The sequence below is a fragment of the Thermobia domestica genome, chromosome 18 (assembly GCF_964235325.1).
Source record: "Thermobia domestica chromosome 18, izTheDome1.hap1.1, whole genome shotgun sequence".
NCBI classification, from domain to species: domain Eukaryota; kingdom Metazoa; phylum Arthropoda; class Insecta; order Zygentoma; family Lepismatidae; genus Thermobia; species Thermobia domestica.
Window position 1 is genome coordinate 34,482,493 of NC_137471.1, and position 22,066 is coordinate 34,504,558.

Below are 22,066 nucleotides of genomic sequence, written 5' to 3' on the forward strand. Positions count from 1 at the left end.
AGCCAGATAATTAAACAGCGCAAGACGAAAGCCTTCCATGTGTGAAAGAAGGGCATCAACGCAGTGTTGAATCGCCGAAAAGCGTGCACCGTACCTGTTGTTGGAATCAGTCAAAGTGACCTCGAACATATCGGAAGCCTGAGCGTCTCCCTGCTGTTGTGCGGAAAGTGAGCTCTTTGGTGCGACGTGAAAACGCGGTAACACAAAGAGCGATTGCACAGGCAGTGCAGTGTTTCTCCGCAACTTTAAATCACATAATTTACAACTCATGCGGAACCACAAGGCTCAGGTTCATAAACTGCGTGCTTCATGTCCAGGAGAGGAAGACCAACAGCCGAAAGCTCTACGAACATCATCTAGCTGGAGACTGCTGGAAGTATGTAGTGTCACTAGATGAAGTTGGGTGTATCTGTCGGGACGTGACAAAAGAGGGCCATCTACTGTCATTTACGTGATTCCAGAGGATGATCTGACTGGTACGTAAATGTGCTGAAAGTTTTCCACATGGGTTCATGGTTGATGGTGGTTACTGCTATAACGGCAAACTTCCACTGTGCAGAATAGACAAAGAGGCTAAAAATCAATGCTGCTTATTACCAGAAGAATATTTTGGAGCCACTCTACAGACATGATATTCCTTCTCTCTATGGCAGCGACACATCTCGTGTTGTCATCCACCAAGACAAGGCATCCAGTCATGGCAAAATCCACGCGCGCATACATGGATCGGATGGCACGTGAAACGGGCATTCATGAAATACCCTTTAGAGACATCCCTGTTAAATCCCCAATGCCTCTCCCATGGTATTTTGTGGGTTTCCGTTGTGGAAACGGGTCTTGGAAAGTAGACGTTCCCGCACAATTGAAGGTCTTTGGAAAGCTTGTCAGGAGGAATGGGATCGTTTGACCTAAATTGTTCTTCAAAATAGTCCCCTGCAATGGACACCCCACTGCAGGGCCATTGCTGCAAGGTAGTGGAACACAATCGTTGGCGGCGTCACGGCTTTCTTAAGGTGGGATGAGTTCAAACCTCGTTACCATGGACGTGAAACGACCTTGTGTACACATGTGAAATGTCATGTAAAAATCTGGTTCCCGAGTTACGAACTATCAAGGTTGTAGTTTGAACTTAATTTCTTGGGGGAAAAAAATGATATTTAGAACAAAAATTTGGTGAAAATGAAATCTGATAGACAGTACAAAGATCACGCACTAGAAGTTCCAATTTCGTCCAGTAGATGTCAACTGTTGGGAGGTATTTGCTGCCATCTAACGGCGAGATGTGTAACTGCTACTACTTTTGTTTCAATAGTAGAAAATGGATATGGATAGCTACCTTTAAAGTCACCGTTCTCTGTGAAGATGTTGACGGATTGACTTCATTAAGAGCTCCCGAGATAATCGCTCTAGCTATCTGTTGAAATAAAAAGCAACTCAAATATTCACTCTTTTTCAACAGTTATCGTGTGGATTAACGGAGGGGTATAAGTTGCCGTAACTCGTTAAGATGTTAATGGATTAACTCCATTAACGAACTTGGCTGAGATATTCGCTCTATCTGTCTATAAAGGTAAACAAGAAAGTTTTGTCGCTTTTTCACCCACCACCTTCAAACATCGATATGTCAACTAAGACGTGCCTGGAAGATCAAAAATAGTTCCCATCAGCATCGACGATCTGCCAACGTTCTAGGAGGCCATGGGTTCCATTGCAGTAGGACTTGGTGGGCCGTAAAGCGAAGAAAGTATCAAGTGCATTTTGCACCTCTACTAGGGATTTGAACCAGCGTCCTCTAAGATGAGCAGATGATAATCAGACGGTGCAATGTCCAGGAAGTATTGCGGATGCAATAGTGTTTCCGATCCAAGGCGTAGAATGATGGCCCGGGTCATTCTAGGCACGTGAGGCTTAGCGTTGTCCTGTAACAGGAGAACACCTGTGTGATTCAGAAGTGCTGGCTCCAGAGTTTTGAGTTTTTCTTGAATACGGCTCAATTGCTGACAGTACACAGTTGCATTGATGCTCTGACCAGCTGGTAGCAGTTCCCGATGCACTATGCCGCGAGCAGTCCACCAAACACACAGGAGGACCTTTTTGTGCAGTGCTGGTTTCGGCTGTTTTGGAACGGGTTCATGGGATACTAATCAATAATGACGGCGTCGTGGAGCTTCGTACAGGACCCACTTCTCATCACATGTTAACATCTTGTCCAGGAATGTCCTCTTCAAGAGACGAGACAGCAAAGAAACACATATGTCTGCTCGCGTTGCCTTCTGGCCCGGAGTGAAATCATGTGGGACCCATCGACCCAACTTGTAGTTGATGGAGGTGCTGCCGAATGGTGTCTCCGTTCACACTGAATTTTAGTCCCAGTTCCTTATATGGCTGGCCACTGTTCGCCTCGATTGCTGCCTGAAGAACTTCATTTTGTACATGTATTGGCCTTGCGGCATGTGGTGCGTCTTCGAGTGTTTTGTCACCGTCCTTAAACTTGTTAAATCACAGCTGCACTGTCCGCGTAGTCACGAAACCCTCTCCAGAGGCCTAACATATTTTCCGTCCCTCTGCTGCGGCGTTTGATCCTAGTTTGAATGGTACAGCACACACGCCCTTATGACGCTCTGTGGACATCCCATGTTCACTCTTGTCTTTGCGCATATTCACGGTATGCGACTGAACTGCGACAACCAGGTAGTATGTTGGATATATCCACACCAACAACTGACCTTCGCCTTATCTGTATTCGTATTCAACTCACGGCGTAAGGACCAATGGAACACAAACCTCTACAAAAAGCGACAGAACTTTCTTGGTTACTTTTATCTATCGAAAAATCATAATTAAAAAATCCGCTTTTCTTCAAGAGTTATCTTACAAAATACAGTGGATTAATCGGGGATACATGCTACCATCTGTTGGTGATTAGCGCTCCTTTGTCGGTCCCTTACAAAATACATTGGAAAGATAGGGGATACGTGCTGGCTTCTTTTGGTGATTAGTGGTTCTTTCAATTGATCTTAATAGCTATCGCTACAAATTTCAAATCTGAGAAAACTCCCTCCCTCGAATGAAATAAATTGATGCCTAATACCAGGTTGTCTAAAAAGTATGTTGCCTTTATAGGTCGTCGTTTCTATAGTATGCCAAAAGAGAGTAACATATAATAGATTATTTCCATTAATTGAGTATTGATGACTGTAAAAGTGATTGTTTTTTAAAATATTGCGTTATTGATATTAACGTTTTGGAGGAAAACTGGGATGCTGAATAATTTTTGAGCTGGAAGCCTTAGACAAAAGATACTCGCTGAAGAAGGCGGAAACTTGTCGCTGAAACGTTTACGTCTGGGGTGTTTTTGGATGCTTAGGTTAGTACTCAGTTTTGGCTATTATAACAACATAATGTGCACTTCTTACTCATATGATCGTTGAAAGTAATATTACCCAAATTTTTAATATACGTCTCACTTTAGTACAAAGTTGCAGTGTTACCTTTACTGTACTGATTAACCCTTTAGAGACAAGCGTTGTATATAAACACAGCGAATCGTTCCGTTGAGGACAGGTGTCATATGTAAACACAGCATTTAAACATAGAGGACAGAATGGTTTATAAGTCTCATTTGAATTTAATTTGTGAAATAAGTAATTTAATACCCGATCACAGGCTTGGATCAAATTTAGGGCGTCCATGTTTTAGTTTCTGAAGAAAGATTGATATCCTTTCCTATCCTTTAGGGACAGTCGAGGCATATAAATACAGCCGATCATTCCGTTGAGGGCGCTGTGTTATATAAACACAACATCTAAACAGAGGATGAAGTGGTTTCTAAGCCTCATTTGAATTTAGTTTGTCAGAGTCGTTCAATTTTCAATCATAGGCCTGGATCGAACTTAGGTCGCTAATGTTTTAATCTCTGCAGAAAGACTGATAGAATTTTCTACCCTTTAGAGACGGACGTGGCATATGAACACATCCGTTAATTTGTCTGGTGATGGGTGTGGTATATAAACACATAATCTGGACGGAGATGACGGGTGTGGTTTATATGTCTCATTTGCAGCGTTTAATTTGTCAAGTAGGTCATTCAGTACCCATTCATAGGCTTTGGATGGCTTTTAGGTCATTGCTATGTCAACAAACACATTCATTTTTCCCATTTATTTGTAGGGACTTTACCTCATATGTATCAAGTGAAACCTGGGATCAACATAAATTTCGAAGAGTTTCACCAAGAAACAATTCCTCAGTTTCTTCGTGAGAAATTTGGAAATTTGACTAATACTGTTCCAGCGAGATCAGTCCGTGACAATCTTGATCGCCTTGGTGCCATTGCTTTTATGGAACGTCATTACCCTGAGCATTGTCCATCAGTAAAGACAAAGAAAAAAGGACAAAAAAGATGTGTTGTGTGTTCCACTACGAAAAAGAGAGTGAAGAAGAACACCTTTGTGACAACTTGGTGCCCGGAGTGCAAGGTTGGACTGTGTCTAGGTACATGTTTTCGTGCGTTTCATACAGAGAAGGATTTCTAATCAGTACAAGCTTTTTAAATTTCAATTATGAAAACAAAAGTAGAATTTAGTTGTGCATTTGTTTCAATGTATGTGTTGCAATACAATAAAAATTAAGTTTGAAAATTGTTTATTTTTATCTCTGAAGAAAGACTGATTTTAATAACCATCCTTAAGGGTTACTAATATAATTTTATCACTTTGGATATCAGGTGATTTGATAACATACAAACGTGTTTCAAGGTTGATCTAAAGTTCATTCAACGAACCTTCTGATCGTGATGTAAACATTGCAGAATTGTATTACTCCGAAACTCTTCGGATGATTGGCTATCGGCCAGCGCTTCTTTCATGAAGCACGTACTTGTACCTTGTCCGTGTTTTACATATTCCCCACAGGCGGCCATATTGTAAACTGTGATTCGCGCGTAAGGTGAGTCAAAGTTATTTTCTACACATGCGTATTCCTTCTTTTATTACATTAATGCAATTTTCTTCTTAGGTCCCGGGTTCGATTCCCGGTGGGGCCACTCGGTCGAAAAAGTGTACAACGCTTTTTCAGGCCAGCCACCCTGCACGAGGTTTTCGTGGGTTTTCCTCATTCACACCAGGCAAATGCCGGGGTGGTACCTAACTTATAGGTCCCAGGCCGCTTCCTTCCTTCCCCAATCCTTTCATCCTTCCCTTTCCCCGGATTGTGTGCTCGCCGAGGGACGTCATCCCTCAAAACGTGACGGGCTAAATGGCCTTAGATGCCGAAAGCCCAAAAATCTAAAATCTTAATCAATTTACTTCTTAGATACAGTGTTGTTTCTGTTATTTAATTGTAAGGAAATTGCATTTCTGGTAATGAGCCTTATAATCAACAAAAACATTGAAAAACAGCTTGCTTGACAATAGACTATTTTCTTCTGCTGCATGAATGTTCCAAGGCTCTTTAACCAATAAAATAAAACACTCACCACGTGTTTTTGTTCACATGAGGTACTGAACGTTCCTTGAATAAACTATAGACTTTCTTGTATAAAGTATTAATGAATCAACACAGGCCTTCATTACGTCTACAAGATAGACCATGATTTCTTGCAAGTAACCATTATCCTTTGCTACGATTTGGTACATGCACAGTAGCGTAAACAAAGATAGCGGCAGTAGTGCTTTTGTTACTGTGGAATAGTGATGCATTATGGAATTTCTTCTGAAGGACGTGAAGCCTGCCGAAATTTTACGTAAAGGTGAACAAACACTGTCACGGACAAGAGTTTTTTTTTTTTTTTTTTTTTTGCTCAAACGCGCCTCTTCAGTTTCGGCACCTGTCATCATTGCAATTTTATTTTCCTCAGCCTTTTTGCATCATTCTTATTTTATGTAACTGAGAAAATAGGAAAAAGGAAACAAGGAACGACAAGGGAGGGGATGGACAAAACCACAGCACAGCAAACAAAACAAAAAACAAAACAGAGACAGCGAACTTTAGCTATCTAAATCATATCTTTTAAAGCAAGCATGCTCATTAGGTAATTTTAATTCATAAACTACTCCTAATCCTACCCTATAAACTCATCGTCTTATTTTATATAAATGAAATCAATAACTGCATTTATTTCTACACTGTTGAGCTCTAACTCCATTTTGACAACTTAGTATGATTCCTTACAGCAGTAAATACTCATCCCAACACCAACACGTCACAGACACACTCCCAGAGCATCTGGAGTTTCTTACCGAGCCAATGCCAGGGATGCCCCAGGCTCTCGTACACCATCACTCACACTTCCATCCTGACGGCGAGGAAATCCTGCGTCTCCTGGAGTCGCCTGCGGTGCAGTAAGGATTCTTATTCAGCAGCCATATTCATTTCCATTCCGTTTCCATTTAAGTAATATTATCTCCATAAAAGGCTTTCCTGCATAATTCTGAATATTCCTCTTTCACATCTGCCAGGATTTTATAGTCCTCTTCTGATTCCAAGATGTCTTTGATTCCTGTATGTCTAATTTTGTCGTGGTCTCTTAGGCGCTCCTCCAGCAGTGGACACCACAGAACATTGTGTTCAGGTGTACCCACGAGTGTACGAATGGTGTCAACAGTTCAGTGAAGGGCGGAAGTTGGTAGCAAATAAATCTCACGGATTCCCAACTACAGTCACCCCGGTGATTATCACGCCTGTATAGCAAGTTATCCGTGAAGACCGATAAATAACAGTGCGTCACATGCCGCATAGTTAATGTCAGTGTTGGTAGTGTGGAGACAATCATTCACAAACATTTACTACCAGGACCCACTTGCCCCATTTACTTAAAAACTGGCCAACGTGCACTTTTGAGGTTTTACCGCGTAAATCTTACAGTCCAGATTTAGCTCTCAGTGATTTCCACTTGTTTCGATCTCCTAAAGAGGATTTGGGTGGGATGCACTTCCAGATAGATGAGGACCTCAAGAACACTATTCTGCAGTGGTTACGACACCAGCCTAGTCCTTTGTGCGCCAGAGGCAACAGGGAACTTCCACAATAATGACAACGATGTATGGATGTTCAGGAGAAATACTGTGAAAATATGACATTGTTTGGTGTTTGTATATAAGTTCCTACCTAGAAATAAGTCTTACTTAACTTTGAATGACCTTTGCATAAAAATATTAAAAATCAGTAAATTTGATCCATCTTGGTAGACAGTTTTATTCCTGGAATAACCAAATTCTTTAATGCGCTTCAGAAACAATAGCAATCTTCTGCTCAGATCCATAGGTAGTGTCTACTCGAGAAAGAAACCACAGTTTCGTGTTTTGTAGATCTCATTGGAGTACTGTATGATATGCTAACCCATGTAGCCGTGACTTTTGGGAATACATTTCATTACTTTACTGACTGTGAACTTTTCTTAAGCACCTGTATTATTAATTTATTCGTGTACGTTTCGATCACTGTGTGCCATCATCATCAGTATATGATAATTAAGGATTTTACATTGATTCGAGGATTCACATAATAATAAATTTTCAGTCCTTAGAAAAAAGGAAACTAACTAAAAGCACTATTTTACTTCGTTAACAGCAAAATACAATTAAAATTTATACTTCAATAAATGACTTGAAAGGTTCAAAATCTTACCTTGTACCTAGGACTGTTTGTTGTTCTTATTTAGGATTTATTTGCACTATATATTTCTGCACCGTCAGTGACCGTGAACACATGACGTTGAGATGAAGGCTAGAAATCAGCAGAAAACCATTGTTGTCCTAGTCCTGTAAGTGAAGAAATATCTTTCAGTATTCTGAATGCGCCCACTTTTCTTTAAACATTAAACATTCTATTATTTTCTCGGAAGTAACGTCACATATTCATGACCACAGAGGAGGTCGAAATATATAGAGGAAGATAAAGGAAAAGACAGTCCGAGATTTTGATTCTGAATAATATATTCCCATAGCTAACATTAGTAACTTCACTTAAAAGGGTGAAATTTCTTGTCACACAATCGTTTCCTCCTTGAAATTTCACCAACCCTTCAACTGATTACTGGAGTATAAATTTCAATCGTATTTTGCTGTTAATGAAGTAAATAATGCTTTTAGTCTATTTCTTTTTTTTCCTTAAAGACTGAAAATTTATCATTATGTAAGTCATGGAATCAATGTGAATAATCCGTAATTATCATGTACTGATGCTGATAACACGCAGCCATTAAAATGTACACCAATAAATTAGTGCTTTTTTTCTAAGGGCTGAAAAGTAACCACTATGTGAATCCATGAGTAAATATAAATATTCCATAAGTATGACGTATTGATGATGAGGTGATAAGCAGTCATCGAAACGTGTACGAATAAATTAATAATACGGGTGCTTAAGTCAAGTTCAAGGTTAGTAATTTATTAACAAACATGCATCTTATCTGTGCATTTAGTAATTTTATTTCTTAAAAACTGTGTACTCACCTTTATACCCCAGGGTTTATTTTGTCTAAACACTAAATAAGCCCAATATTTCAGTCAGCACATTGATCTTGCCCTGGATCAGTTTTATCCACTTTGCTGGAAACGATTACTTCGCCATCCGTTGTTGTGATATATTGTACTGCCCTATAAAGGAAAAATGAGACACTAAAATATTTCTTTTTTAAATACATTTAACAATTACATAGCGTGACTCATCTGTCCACCAACCAGTTGAATAGAACGGCAATTGATAAGTAATGGATTTTTGTTTACTTGTGACTCCTTGATTGTGATGTTATGATATATCGTATATACTGTGTTAGCATAACAACAAAATCAAGAAGTTAGTGAACAATAGAGGAACACGGTGACTCAGTGGTAGAGCGTTCACCTCTGGTGCATCCCAGCTTGTGTCAAGTGGGCTTTGTGGTGGACAAACACCGTGTTTGTGTACTTTCTCGGGGTTCTCCCGTTTCCTCCCACATTTTTCATTCCAACATTTCATTCATTTCTCATCATCACCATTTCCTTTAATCTAGCCGGCATAATCGTGGGACGTAAAACTGAAATATTTCATTTCATTTAACAATGAACAATAAATTGTTACTTGCAAATTGCCGCTCTCTTGAACTTGTAAGTGGACAGGTATGAATCAGGCTAGGTCATCGTTAGTTAAATAGTGATGTAATTGCTTTTTCAGAATACTTTGGACTCTCATTTTACTTTTAGACAACAGTACAATGAATCACAACAATAATAGGGAAGTAATTATTACCAGCAAAGGAGACAAGACCAAGGTCATCGTGTTGATCAAATATTGAAATTATTTAGTGTTTAGACAAACTCTACGGTACAAAGATAAGTCTTTTGTTCTTATATAATATGCATTAATTTCATTACCTCTTTCTTGATTTTATTCTTACCTTTATGCAATTTCATTATACAGGATGATTCTTTTAAAACTCACGGATTTCATTTGGGTCTAGAATTTCTAACTGAAGTCCGATTTTCATGTGGTTTGTGGCAAATGATCAGGGAAGGATGGGAGATTTATGGGACTATGTGTACTGGTTTAAATTCATCCGGGGTAATATCGATCACGCATCAAGGAAAACAGCAAATTTTCGCCAGTGTACCTTACAATTGGAATGAGGTTTTGGATTTTTTAAGCGAAATTGCAGAACACAAATTAAGTGTTAGTAGTAACACCCATAAATCACATGTGGATAGCTACAGTCGGTTTCTTGCCACAAACGACGGAGAGATTTCTTGGGCGATCTAAGGAGTCGATAATTGATATCTTCCACAACAGCTGCCTGCGGAGTCCGATGCGTCCCTGTCTCACTCAGAAGCGATCCTGTTTCTTCCCATTTATTTACTAGTGACCACATTATGTTCCTGTCTGGGGCTGAACGTGAAGCAAATTTGTTTCTGAATGCTCTTTGCATAGCAACAACAAATTCCGTTGTCCAATACTTTTAACGAACAAACTCGTGTTGTTCCAAAGAATACACTATTCTCACTGTGCTCTGATCATACTCACACAGTAGCACAGAACAGCACAGCACAATTCCCAATACAGCGGCCCAGTTTCCTGCTTCTTCTTGACCTTGCTGAGGTTCCCATCTAACGGGAAAAAAAAAAAAAAAAAAACACCTCAAATCTTTACACCGCACCATTGTTAGAAATTCTAGACCCAAATGAAATCCGTGCGTTTTAAAAGAATCACTCTGTAGTAGCTTAATAGTTAGATTCTGACTAGCAATCGACCTAAAGGATACTTCGGAGTTCGGGGTTAATAGACTGGACATGATTTCCGGAAACCTCTTATTCTGTATCCTCATGTAGTCTCGGTATGTTAAGTTTAACACATTATTTCCTGACTAACATGGTCGACGTAAGTTAATCTAAAATTTGTTTTTTTTTCTTTTTCTTTTTTCTTTTTTTTTTGTAAATATCGGAACCCAAATTTGCACTTTTTATTTTTATTGTATTGATGAGATGAATTTGATAGTTTAATTTGTGACCACGTGGCTCGACTTTTAATGTATCTAAAATTTATTTTTGCTGTTTTGCCTCAAATAGGCTACGCACACGACGGGCATAATTTGCAGTGGGCATAGCTATCATTTGTTAAAAAGTTTTATATCATCATGCAGTATCATTTTACACAGTGCAACAATTAGGAAATAGGTATCTAAAAAATAAATGAATAATAAATAGAATCAACTATCTGGATTTATTCAAAGAAAGAACGTTGTTTGTCCACACAGCTTTCCACAATCCAATAAATCATAGAATGACTTCTGGAAGTCCTATACTGTAATAATGTAGAATGCTCCCGTCACTGCTTAATCCATGATCGTGAAAAAAGTATCCCTTCACAAAGAAACAGGTCTGGCGAGTGTGGGAATACTTTCGCACGCCAAAATCTCACGAACGATCACTATGTTGTGTGCTGGGGCAATGATGGTCTCTTTCCATTTTGTGCTCCTCTATCAAGAAATGGAGCACGACACGTGCATACAGCTTCCATTTCTATAATCCTCCGCTATTATGTGGCGAACAGCCTCCGTATTCACCCCACGTGACCTGATATTATCCCAAAACTTACATTCTGTCATTCAAAATGATATCCCGAGCGTTGCCAACCATGACAGTTGTTCTGACCAACCTCTTCTTTGTACTTGACTGCTCGTTACCTTCCACATACTCCTTTCCATCACCGAACCCCTTATACCATTGAAAATCTCGCAAGACAAAGACAGTTGTCTCTATAAACCTTTTTTAACACTTCAAATGATTCCGTTGGGGTTTTCCCTAAGCGCACACTAATGTTCCATTATTGAAAGGTGATGAGATATCATAACACCACACTGCTTTGCCGCGTTCACGCGTCACACTGGCGACCGGCCGAGTTGGAAACTTGTGCACATGCTTCCAAAGTCATGTACAAGATTCAGCACTATAAAAACTAACGTGCTAAAACTAATTTCATATTGGAAATAATCAGTTTCGTTCCCTAATTGCCGCACTGTGTCAAAGCTTAGTAGGTTATTCCGTTACTACCAGACTTGATTTTGGTCAGTCTTTGCTGGATTGCCGTGATAGGCCACGTACGCGTTCAGTTACGTCGAAATCACACTTTGAATTTTCGGTTACCCGTAACTAACATAATTACTAAGATTTTATTTTCAAAAATCCAACCCTAATTACCGCCAATCATTCGTAGATCATTTTGTGGATCAAAAGTTCCTAGAGACAAGACAAGATGTATCAATTACGTTGGCATCCAACCAGAGCAGGATACGGGTAATCACTCCAGTAAAGCGTGGACCAAGAAGCGATCCACCTGACCGGCTGGACGGGGACTTGCACAATCATGAGCTTGTACATATCCCTCCGACTCCAAAAGATAGGACACCGACACGAAGATGTAGAGTCTGTGTGCGGAATAATTTGAAGAGAGAAACTAGGTTTATTTGTGGGCGGTGCGGTGTTCCTCTCCATCCAGAAGGTTGCTACATGCGATATCACACGTTACTGGAATACTAAAGGTATGTTTTAACATTTGCAGTTTTTTTTTTTTTTAAATCATGATGTACAGTTATCAGCAGAAGTGTTATAAATTTCTTTCTGTGTGTTCTTTTATCAATAATTTCCGAACAGATAGATCCAATAATAACTTTTTGAAAATTACTCTGCCTACATACGTAATTATACGTAAGCATTAGTTTTTCCCCACGGCTGTTTGCCTGGGAAATTTTGGATTTAATTTTAGTTTTAATGAAGAAATAACGGTACGTCCCACTTTTCCCATTAAAATACGAAAAATGACATCAATTACTGTATTGAGAAGAAAAATAATGAAAAAATCCTTAGCTTCGGTGCATAATCGTGGGACGTTAAACTCTATTAAAAAGGGTGTTAGCAGTAACATTCAGTGTAATAAGTTTCGCGAAACAAAATTATCATTAAAATGTGAATAAACTAAAACCTTACTGGCATTTATTGAGGTCTTTAAAATTTGAAGATGACTAAGTTAAAGATGATACACAAAAGTTCGTTATTGCAAACATTTTGCCACAATATAACAATAAAGAAAGTATAAATTGTGTGAATAATGAAGCTTTACTACCGTTTGAAATTAACATCATTCACAGGATAACCGTTTGAGACTTTAATTTTGTAAACTCAACTCATATTAGGTTATAACAAAAGCATAGGAAGCTGCGATTAAAGTGTTTCCCGTTTGAAATTAACATCATTCACAAAATAGCCGTTTATGACTTTAATTTTGTAAACTCAACTCATATTAGATTATAACAAAAGCATAGGAAGATGAGATTAAAGTGTTTCCCGTTTGAAATTAACATCATTCACAAAATAACCGTTTATGACTTTAATTTTGTAAACTCAACTCATTAGGTTATAACAAAAGCTTAGGAAGCTGCGATTAAAGTGTTTCCCGTTTGAAATTAACATCATTCACAAAATAACCGTTTATGACTTTAATTTTGTAAACTCAACTCATATTAGGTTATAACAAAAGCATAGAAAGCTGAGATTAAAGTGTTTTCCATACGAAGAACGAGATGTAAGTGAAATTTTATACCAAAACTAAAATGAATTCGTATGCGTTTCTTGGTTTATATTTTTTTCTTAGCTGCCAGTTTGAATTTAAGCAGCCAGTAAAACACATATATCAAGATGTGTAGCTTCCTGGTACTTGGTAAGAGTATTAGGCAACCAAAACAACATTTAGGGTATAGTGGTTGTATAACGTACATTCACTGACAACAATTTTGAATGCCAGTTGAAAACCAATCAAGAGAGCCAGCCCTGGATTTGAACATAGGGCTTACAAGTATTTAATATTTTAAACACACTTTCTTAATTGTAGAATCCACTACAGGGAAACAAAGGTGGCGCTTGAATAAGAAAATAACAAAAAGCGAACGCCTCCCACCAAGAAAGAAGAAAAAAAAAATCTTACGGAGGAGAAAACTCCGTTCCATTCTTTAATAGACTTTGTTGCATCTTTAGTAAGCATATTGCAAATGTTTTAGATTTTCACCAAGACGTATACTGAACGTCATCAATAGTAAATCGAAAAAAAAAAAAAAAAAAAAAAAAACATACATGAACGTCATTAACGGTTGGTATTTAAAACCTTCAAGGAGGGCTAAAAGGAACAAATTAAAATAAATATATACTAAGAAACTTCCTAATTTCTAAGCTGAACTTGTTAGTATGGGATACTGAAAACATTTAATATTTAATTATTTGTTTGTGTTGTGCTATTTTAACTCCTATACTTTGTGGACATTAAATTTTCAATTTCATACCTCTTTTGATCAAATACGTATATGATGTTTAGTCAACTTTTATCTAGATTTTCCCAAAATTAGAATTTAACGTGTCTGAGGTTCAGTGGTAGAACCCTCACTTCTGGTGCAAGGGGTCCCTGAACCCATCTCAGGCCATGTAAGTTTCCGGTAGACAACACTGTGTCCTTGGATTTTCTCGCAATTCTCCCGTTCCCTCCCACATGTTCATTCCACCAATTGACTTTCGTTAATCATCCATCTCTTTTATCCTTGAAGAATATAAATTTGTCAAGATTTCAGTTTTACGTTTTAGAATTTAATGTGGCATTCGTGGTAGATGTGAAACACGTTTACAAATACTTTACTTCATGTATAAGAAGCGGATAACTTTCGTAGACTGTTCTATAAGGTGTTTTTTGATTGGTCTTAACATAAGTAATTAAACATAGGAGGCCTTATGCAGAGTCGTTTTGACCTATGATTAGTGTCATACTAACGGCCTGATTATTGCGGGAAATATATGCTAGTCCAACTCTTTAGTATGGCACTAATCACGCATCAGAACGACTCTGCATTAGGCACAGGATCCTTTCTTGTAGAATGATGGCATCGCAGCAGTCTCTTCTATTTTTTGCTACTAAGGAAGTCATTTTATTTCCTCTGTGACTTTGTCACAGATAATAACTGTTTTGTCGACATCAGCTCTAAGCGATGGTGATGATTAATTCTACCGATTCTTGGTTAAAGGGATTTTATTTCAAACAGCTACTGGCACGATATTTTTATATTTTTGTATTCTTGCATCTCGTGTCACTAGTTCTCTCTTCTTAGTGATATTCAAGGAATGTGCAGGTAGCATTCGTTAATTTCTAGCTGTTTTAACCGACTTAAAAAAAAGAGAGAGACGTTCTCAGGTGGACATATTCATTCTTGCACAACATCGACAAAAGTACTGAATTATTATTAGTATTTATTAATATTGAAAGGGTATATACTTTCCCAGTCTCATATAAATTTCTTTAGGATCTGATGGTAATAATTGGAGCTCTATCTTGAAATATTTCAATGGATGTTGAGTTAATTACGTCAAAATAACATGCTTATAGGCGACTAAACATTCTTCAGCGTAATTAGGGTTGTATAACAGCACAAGATATGTACCTCAAAGTTTCGGAACACTTTTATTGCACATTGTTCTGTTTGTTCTTTTTATATGAGATAAGGCAACAGTTTTCCCAGTAGCCAAGTTGGCGAAAATCATAGTGATCGGTACGGCGACTTTGACATTAGTCCCAGGTGTGGTCAGTGACTTTAATGGCTGGAATACTGCGGGGTGGAAGCCAATGGGAAACCACCATTCTATTTTTTTTTTTTTTTTGTACTTGTTGACAGCAAAAATAGAGGTGAAAGAAAAATTTAGAAATTAGAGTATTTAAATAGAAAGTTAAGAAAAAGGACTCATTTTTTCATGTGGAGTATTGCATTGTATGGGTTAGAAACTACGTAAAAACAATTAGAAAACGACTGAAGGCTTTTGAAGTGTAGATGGGAATAAGAATGGAGAGAATTTAGCTGGTTCGAACGAAAAACGAATTATAAAGTGTTAGGAATGATAGGATAGTCAAGAACAATTTTAAATGTAATTTAAAAAATGGAAAGGAAACTGGTTAAGACATTGGCTGAAAAGGAACTGTCATGAGGGACGTGTGGAAAGATACGATGGCAATAAAACGAGAAAGGGGCGAAAGAGGCTTTGCTGGTGATAGACGTTATTAAAAAAGAAAATGTGTTCTAAAGTTGAAGAGGTTGGCTAAAGAAAGTGGCATATGGAAGCTCCTCACTTTGCAGTAAGTGACCTTCCAGTAATGGTAGAATACCTCTGACGATGATGACGTATGTGATAGGGAAGAAATATGTTACGCAAGGAGCATTGTATTTGTGATGATTCTATCAAGGATAAGCTCACGATTTCATCAAGGATTCATATTTGTGAACATGTCGGTGCTCATTCTGACCAAAATATTTCTTAATAAGGAATGTAGGAAAGAGATTTTCGTTAAGTCTGCAAGAAACAGTCATATTTTAAGGGACAAATTGTGGCCTTCTGTGTGGATGCTAGCACTCATGAGTCTGTTACTGTCTCTACATACTACTTCTTCCATTTATCAGTTCTTTTCGCCGCAATGAAATCTAAACTAGTATCAGTTGATTCATATACCGAAGTCACAGTTTTCAGTTCTGTTCCATTCCCTTGCACGTTCGTAGATTTTATTGAATCATTCAGTAGTGGGGTACATGCATTACTGAAGTTAATTCTTGGAATGACTTTTCATTGGTAAGTGCAAAGGTATTTCCGAAAGTTTTTGGCCTAATACTAAAATATCACACCACCGGTAATAAGCCGTTCAATCTATGGAAGAAATAACGTATCAGTTTCAAGTATCCAGCTGCGTCAGTTACTTGGAGGCAGTCAATGGAATCAGATGCTATGCGTGACAGTGCTCTAGTCTATAGAGTTGTTGTTGGCAAGATTTTGCTGAAAAGCTGTGGCTTCGAGATTTAGCACTCACCCTACAGCTCAGCCAGATTTAACACCGAGCTATCTCGTAACTGAAGAAACATCTTCGAGGAAGAAAATTTTCGAAACACAATCATTTGAAAGATCTTATACAGAAGGTCAGTTCACCTTAAGGTGGTCAATTTTACAGAGCTGATGACGAGCACATTGTGGGAGAAGGAACTAGAAGTCAGTAGCCCGTGAATCCAGTGGTGAATCACGTACAACGCTGTGTAGAGGTTGTTGTGGCGAACATCTATTATGTTTGTTAAAGTGATACATTATTGGGAAGGGTACATATATGAACTTTCCGATGGACAATTCAGTGCGTCAGTGATTGTGAAAATATGTGCGGCAATGGGCAACAATATCAGCAGGCGTACAGTAGCTGGGTAAGGCAGCATTGAAAAAGCACTGGCCCTAAATATTAATAGCAAGTCGTGAGAGTGAAAAAGGAAAGGGGCACGTCCAGCCAGGACACAACGCGTTGTGAGAAACATCAGGGCATCAGTTGTGAAGGAAAACTTGCCCACCCAAAGCAATCTTGCCACCTCATGCAAGATATCACAGAGCACAGTGTGTCGTATTATAAAGAACAATTTGGGACTGAAAAAAACGTCATAAGGCGATGGGGCGTAAGTTATCACCAAGGCACATTCAAGAAAGATTCACGAACGCAAGATAGTTGTATGAACAGTATCTGTCAGGTGACAACTGGCAGTGGGTTGTCACTCTGGATGAAGCTTTGATCTACCTTGATGACACCAATAAGCCCAGGGCCATTTTTATTCACCACATGATGCGAAGGGCCGCGGCGAGTTCGTCCATGAATGTCGCAAGAAGTTTTCGAAAGGCTTCATGCTAGTTGCAGGTTTCTGCGCCCGTGAGAAGTTGCCAATGCATCGTGTGGATTCGAAGGCTAAGGTGAATACAGCCTACTTTCAAACGAACAACATGCCCTTATACGCAACGCACATCCCACAGTTGTATACCAGGGACACCCGGAAGGCGTGGATCCACATGGATCCATCTAGTCACACTGCTCGCAGTTTTGTCGCGTATTATCGGCGTATGGCCACGGAGACTGGTGTATCTCTCTTCTCGTCCATACCCGTGAAGTCACCAGATGCATCTCCGATGGATTTCTGCACCTTTTGCCTCCTGAAACAAGGCCTCGCGCGAAGGCGTCCCACTACCATAGCGCGGCTCTAGGAAGCATGTCAAACGGTGTGGTGTACAATTTCCCTCACACACCTTTTACGCGCACTGCTTCAGTGGAGATTGCGTTGCAGGGCGATAGTCCAAGTTCGTGGCCATCACATCGAGCACAACCATTGGCAGAGGAAGGGAAGGGATTGTGAACAAGTGAGCGCACAAACTTTGGCTATCTTAGGTGAATTGACCTTCTGTAAGCCATTTGCAGATAAGAATTATTTTTTTCGTGAAGATTCACATTTTAATTAAAAGACGCGAAAAAGAGTATTGAAGCCAAAGGACATCATATTGAAAAGTAACACCATTGTTTTCGTTCTATCATTTTTTAAGGTTCGTCAAGTCAGAAACTTTTGGAAACGCCCTAGTACCTCCTCTCTTTGTGAGTATCTTTAGAAAGCCGCTTTTTTCATAAGCATATTTTTTCAGTGTAACCTTAAACAATGCATATAATATAAGAAGGTGTATACAACTTCCCTTGTTTGTGAATGTTCTCTTTTTATTAACATGTTGCTAAGAGAAGTCTGCAAGTTTCAAGTATTGTGAGGCCTCTCTTCTATCAGGTCCGTCCCGCCAATCTGTAGAGTCTGGGACGAAAGCAAATTGCAGAACCAATGTTGTAGAAGATAATTCCATATCCAGTATGATTGCACCAATTTTGAATGTATCATATTAACGATAATAATATTTCAGTACACTCGTAATACAAGCATCTTTCAAAATGATGAATCATCATCTCTGTGTAACCCCAAAAATGAATTAAAAAGTAAATATGCTGCTGTCTTTACTCTTCTTCTATGACACGGAGTCTGGGCCACTTGCTCCATTTATGAGATGGCCCTGGAAGCATTTATACTACGATTAACATACACAAGGGTGCCAATTACCCCAAGGCCTTGGGCACAACCCCTCTTCCACGAAATTGATCATTACCCCGCAAACTTGCCATTCTTCCCCTGAAATTGACCTTTATTCTCAAACTTACCATTCTTCTTATTAGACTTACCATTCCTCCCCTGAAATTGACTATTATTCCTCTCCAGCTTACGATTCTTCCCTTCAGACTTACAATTCTTCCCCAAATTTAGGGGGCGCGGTGGTTCAGTGGTAGAGCGTTCACCTCCGGTGCTTGGGGTCCCTTGTTCGATCCCAGCTCGCGCATGTGGACTTTGTGGTGGACAAACACCGTGCTCGTGGGTTTTCTCGGGGTTCTCCCGTTTCCTCCCACTTTCTTCATTCCATCATTTCATTCATTTCTCATAATCACCGTCTCCATTAGCCTAACCGGCATAACCATGGAACGTAAAACTTAAAGATTTTTCTTCCCCAAATTTACTATTCTCCAGTTTGATTGTGCCATTTTTGATGAAAAATTTGGGATCCCAAATTATTCTCATGGGCAGTTCAGCCTGCGCCCTCATACCTCTGAGAATACTAAAACTATACAGGCAGTGCTATGTAATTCTCAATGCTGTGTCATTAATTTTATGAAAAGTTCTGTTTGTCTTGGGAATATTTATGCTACCATACCATACAGCCAATGTGTAGCATTTTTATGCTATTTTTTAAATACATATGTATATTACGGAAGCATTTATGCTGCCATCAATATACTATAGTAACATAGAGGCAATGCTATATATTTCCGTTGCTGTGTCATCACTTACAACTTGTTAAAGACTAGAACATACAACATAAAATGATCAATAACCTTACCTCAAACATCCAAGGAAGTGTGTTGTTACTGTTACTGTATTTGTATAGTGTAAGCCTCTAAGTTTCTGTAAAATAATGACACTATGTATTACTGAGCATGTTCACTCTGTAGACGCGTCAACTGGTTCAGTCGGTTTCAAAATTAGTTTTAAGTAAGTACTAAATACTTCATGATTTGTAAATTCTAACACTGCGACAAACCCAATGTGACTGTGACACACCAGTGCGTTGCGACACGCTAGTTGGAAACCATTGATTTAGAGTAACCGAAGTTTTCAGCCGATGAAAACTCTTTGAAGTGATTCAGTTACTCAAGAAACGTACGTACTGTTTGATTAACGTAAGTATATGCGTGCGTGTGTGTCCAAAAAGTACTGTTATGTAAAATATCCAGTGTTGTCAATATTTAAGGAATTATTATAGTACTGTACTGTATAATATATAAAAGGTGTCGACTTCTAAGGAAGTTTAGTTTAGAATAAGTATTTAAGAGCCTGCTTTACTAAAAATAATACAAAATTTACCATTGTCTTTTGCTTGCTTATTCATAAGTGAAAGGAGATAATGAAATGCAACTTATTACAATCATAGATAATGTTATTCTACAACAGAAAATATGACCCTGAAGAATTTTCAGTGTTGTCATCCATAGAAATTACAATGTTGCCAGAATAACAATTCCCCTAAAATCTAAGTTAAGACAGCGACTAGAGGAACGAACTCAACTGCATTTGATTACATATCATGTTGTTTTGGTTTGCTGGGAACTACTTTAAATAACGGTATTATTTAATTTTAATAACTGTGTTAAAACTGTTTTGTTTATTACAGACTAAATACAACTATTATTTAAAAAGTAGTTCACAGCAAACTAAAACAACATTATACGTAATCAAATGCAATGACATGACGTTCATTCTCCTAGTCCAGCGTTTCCCAACCGGTGTGCCGTGAATGGGCCGCTAGTGTGCCGCGGGAAAATCGAAACAAAATTATTAATTCTATAGCAATCAAATTGCAAGACATAAGGGAAAATGTATATTTGTATTTCACATTACTATGAACCTCTACTATGAATCTTCAATTTTAAGTTTCATACCGTGTTACTGTTGTGTACAATTTTAATGTTGAAAAAAGTATTTGTTATCATTGTTATAACCATTGTTGCTCCTTTATTGTTGCAGACTATTTCGTAACCTGAAAATTTAAAATATCATTCAATACTTTCGACAAAGAAAATATGCATACAAATTACCTACATTTGTGTTTTAAAAGTAAAAGAGATTTGTTTGTCCGTTCGTTATTTAGTGATCTATCTTCTTAGTGAAAGGTTGGATACAGTTTTTGAAAAAGAAAGCGGTGTTGCAAACCTGAGTTCAATATTTCATTGAATTGTTTTCTATTTTTAAATTAGAATGAAAAGTAAGCATAATGATTAACCACGAGGGAAAACCAGTGATCGAGCTTTCTTCTCTGTGAGAAAGATCATTGATCATAGAAAAAAATACGACGGTATTTTATATTTACAAATAATAATATCTATGAGTGTGCCGCGAGAATTCAAGTTACACCCGTAGTGTGCCGCAAGTTGAAAAAGGTTGGGAAACGGTGCCCTAGTCGCTGCCTTAACTTAGATTTTAGGGGAATTGTCATTCTGGCAACACTAATTTCTATGGATTGCAACACTGAACATTCTTGAGGTTCATATTTTCTGTTGTAGAATAGCATTATCTACGATTATAGTAAGTTGCATTATATTATCTCCTTTCACTTATGAATAAACAGAAAGAAGAAAAGTGGTAAATTTTGTATTATTTTTAGTAAGACAGGCTCTTAAACAATGCATCTTCAAAATGCTATTAGTCTGAAGCTTTATTTCGAGGATATTTGACGTTTCGTACAATGAAAATAATTATCTGCTCTGTAATGATTTCTTCATAAGTTTTATATTGTAATATGTTTATGTGTGTATATTTTTTTTTCAGCATTATTATAATGTTGCAGATAGGGCAAGGGTTATTTAGAGTGCAGTTTCTGACACATGTTATTTCTGTTTTGACTGATTATTTTCAGTTTTAAAAAGAAATCATCCCTCAGATTAAGTGTATTTATTTGGCTTAGAAACATTAAATAGAAACAGGAGTGTTCTAAACGTATTTTTAAACTTATGTGAATTCTTTTTCATTATACCAGACCAGGGGACACCAATTAATTTCTTCGGAATAATTTCGTAAAATTGTTTGGTAGGGAAATGTATGATCATGGAGCTGTATGTAATCAACCTACTCTGTAAAAGTACGCCAACTGCTCAGAAAGTGTATTTCGTTCAAAGACAATTACGCACATTATAACTGATACATTTCCTTCACACACACATTTTTTCTCCATCTAATACATACTAACTTGACCGCTTTACGTCAGCGCAAAATAAGAATATACAGTACGTTGTCAAAAAAGCCTGTGTACTTTCTTCTGCGATATTTCGAATTAAGACTCATCTGATCCTCAGGCGAAATTAGCTACTTTATTTACATACTCGTTAGTCCCAAAAATTACTATCCTCTTGTATGGTTGGACGATAGATTTAATAATTTACGATTAGAATGATTAGTACCTATATAGAACAGACAATTTAGTATTAACGAATGTCTACCTGATTTATTTTCAAATTTACAAGAGGATAGTGATTTCAGGAACTATCAATATGGGAAGAAAGGGAGTATGGAAATATAGCAACCAATTTCCCCCTAGGGTAGAGGGTGAGTATATCTTGAAATAGTACGGAAGAAAACACACAG

At 38.0% G+C, this 22,066-nt stretch overlaps 1 protein-coding gene across 17 annotated transcripts in view; it reads left to right on the plus strand.

The window, feature by feature from the left end:
• LOC145675518 (uncharacterized) overlaps window positions 1-22,066 on the plus strand; it is a 290,842-nt gene that overhangs the window by 56,277 nt on the left and 212,499 nt on the right. Inside the window, exon 7 of one of the 17 annotated variants that reach the window (XM_081745981.1) lies at window positions 11,686-12,010. The exons of 15 other annotated variants lie outside the window; for them this stretch is intronic. In XM_081745981.1, coding sequence (XP_081602107.1) covers window positions 11,686-12,008 — 323 coding nt within the window. In that variant the 3' untranslated portion in view covers window positions 12,009-12,010. Of the gene's footprint in view, window positions 1-4,170; window positions 4,588-11,685; window positions 12,011-22,066 lie in introns of those variants that run through there. One more of the 17 variants, XM_081745979.1, reaches the window with a different exon arrangement.